At 45.9% G+C, this 2488-nt stretch overlaps 1 protein-coding gene across 1 annotated transcript in view; it reads right to left on the reverse strand.

Annotated features, from left to right (window-relative positions):
* Nucleotides 1–486: 486 nt before the first annotated feature.
* LOC104289722 (chromosome unknown open reading frame, human C10orf71) overlaps nt 487–2488 on the reverse strand; it is a 4818-nt gene continuing 2816 nt past the window's right edge. The window contains exon 2 of the mRNA XM_009888711.1: nt 487–2482. Coding sequence (XP_009887013.1) covers nt 487–2482 — 1996 coding nt within the window. The remainder of the gene's footprint in view (nt 2483–2488) is intronic.

Below are 2488 nucleotides of genomic sequence, written 5' to 3' on the forward strand. Positions count from 1 at the left end.
AGTCATATGCTTTCTACCTGTCAATATAGTTCAAAGGCTGTGAATGAGGAAAGTTAGGTAGATGCAGCATCTGTCCTAGGTCGCATAGGATGGACAGGATGGTCTCATAGGTTTTACTTTTTGTCATAGAGCATGCAACACATCTGAACAAAAGGACACCTGCTTTGGCAATCCCAGCCATCACAATGGCAAAGCAGCAGCAGCAGCAAGCAGTGGCTTCATTCTGTCATATTTATTTGTTTAGCTGGCATTGCCCCTTCATCTCACTGATAATTTGGTGCTTACTCAGTTTCACACTTCTTCAGAGTGATCATCACCTCACATCTCTCAATGTGGTCAGCTTTCATTTTCCTTCCCACCCAAACCACAACAAGATTCAGACATAAAGTGTTGTACAAGCATCAAATCTGCATGTGCTTTTGTGTGCATGTGTCTGTCCAAACAGTTCTTAAAAACACTAGCTGGCATATTTTGTTACTTCAGTTTTCAAGATACTCCTTCAGCAGCAAAATCATCTAAATCAGTGAGGGACACTATGTTGGTATTTGGGGTTGGGCTCATGTCCTTTCGTAAGTGAACTTGAGTTTCTTCAGCATCTTGACTATAGGAGTAAGAGGCTGGTTCAATATAAGTCTGAGTATCCACAGTTTCAGCGTATCTGTAGTCCTGCTGGCCATCTTCTGGTAGTTCAGCTGGTTCTCCTGGTACAGATGGCATTAACCAGGTAGGTTCAGAGAGCTGAGAAGGTGACTTCAGCACTGCTACAGATGAAGCTGGTAAAGGCAGCACTCTAGGGTAGGAGGCATAGGGAGAATTCATAATTTCTGAAGAGGGGGGCTGGTATAAGGTCCCTTCCGAGGAAGGGACTGAGACTTGGACATATTTGCCAGTTTCTGGGTCATAAAATGTCTTTAAATTCACTTCAGCTGGTAAATCAACTACATAGTATTGACCAGAGTCAGGGTCTTGGAGGAGTTTACGCTGGGTTGAAGAGGGTGAAGGGCTTACTGCCGATGCAGCACTGGGTCTTCCTGTACTGGTTTCTGTGGGAGTAAAAGTTGAGTGAGGGGCAGGATGGAGAGGAGAATATCCCAAAGGTGAAGGAGATGCTAGTGTTTGTCCACAATGAGAAGGCTTTCTCCCTACAGCATCTTCATGCTCAGTCTGATGTTTTTTCTGCTGCTCTTGCATTTTCTTTCTCTTGCTTGCCAGCTTTTTGGCCCGCCGCAGAGCCTTTTCTGTTTTTGGTGGCACAGCGGGAGGCTTGCCTGCTGCTCTCTCCCCAAGTCCCCTGGGCTCCAGTCTCTCAGCTTCACCTGCAGAACTGGAAAGCAGATTCCTCTGTGCTGAATCAAGTATCTCTTCCGCAGACATATCAGTTTGGTTCTTTAGTGCCATGTTCAGCAAGGCAGGGTTTATAACATCCTCTGTCTCTCTATGGGCAGAAATTGTTGGTTTGTCTGATGATGAACTGGCAGCAAGAGAGTGCATGGTGCTGCCTGACCTGGGGCTTGTAACAGCAGAGCATGCGAGACTGTCTAACAAATCTGATGCACCTTCTGTACGTAGGATGTCCTCTAAAGCTTCGTGGAATACAGGAGAATATGTGTGGTCCTCTGATATGGAGCCAGTCACAGGGGAACTTGTCTCCCTAGTGATTATTTTTTTCGCACAAGAGCCACCTCTGCGATTAGATAAATGATGATTCTTAAAGTAATTTGTCTTTCTCTCTGTGGGATAGCTGGGGTTGATTTGTGCTTGGTCATTTTCCAGACTTAAACTTGGCTGTGTTAAGCTGTGTCTTGCCTTCCTAGCCTGGGGTTTCTCTTTCCTTCTGTGGGCACTTTCCTCATTCATTTTCCCAACTTTATTTAACAAAGCACAAGTCTCTTCATCTTCTTCCATCAGCTTCCCTAATGAAAAGCTCTCTGTATCCTCCACAAGACTGGGATCCAGTGTTGCTGAAGTAGATCCAGGCTCACTGGCCTCTTTCTCTTTGTCGGTCACTCCATCCCTCACGTTCTGCTGCCCTCTGCACCTTGATGCCGACCAGCCTACCTCCTGGGTACGTAACCTGTTTTGGTGCTTCTTGTTCTGCTCTGCTGGGGACATAAACCTACTTTCCATTTCCTTATAACTGCTGCTTACTGTATCATCCAGGGAAAAGGACCTGAACAGGGGGAGCTTGACAGCCCTTATTACCTGAGGTGACCTGAATGTGTTATCTTTAATCATAAATAGACTGGGTTTGGTTGAGCTTGAAGATGGTGGTGTTTGTGGTTCCTCACACCTGTGGATGGACATGTCCCTTACACTGTCAGAAGCAGAATCCATGCTTTTGGCCTCTTGCCTTTTCTCTGTCCTTAGGTTCTCTTTCATCAAGCTCCTCTGTTCATTTCCAGTAACCTTCCCCTCCCTCTTCTCTGCTGCACCAGTACCAGAGCTGATAGAAGCATAATATTGCAGTTCATCTTCCCCAACCTCTTTC

The sequence above is a fragment of the Charadrius vociferus genome, unplaced genomic scaffold, assembly GCF_000708025.1.
Source record: "Charadrius vociferus isolate BGI_N301 unplaced genomic scaffold, ASM70802v2 scaffold436, whole genome shotgun sequence".
NCBI lineage: Eukaryota > Metazoa > Chordata > Aves > Charadriiformes > Charadriidae > Charadrius > Charadrius vociferus.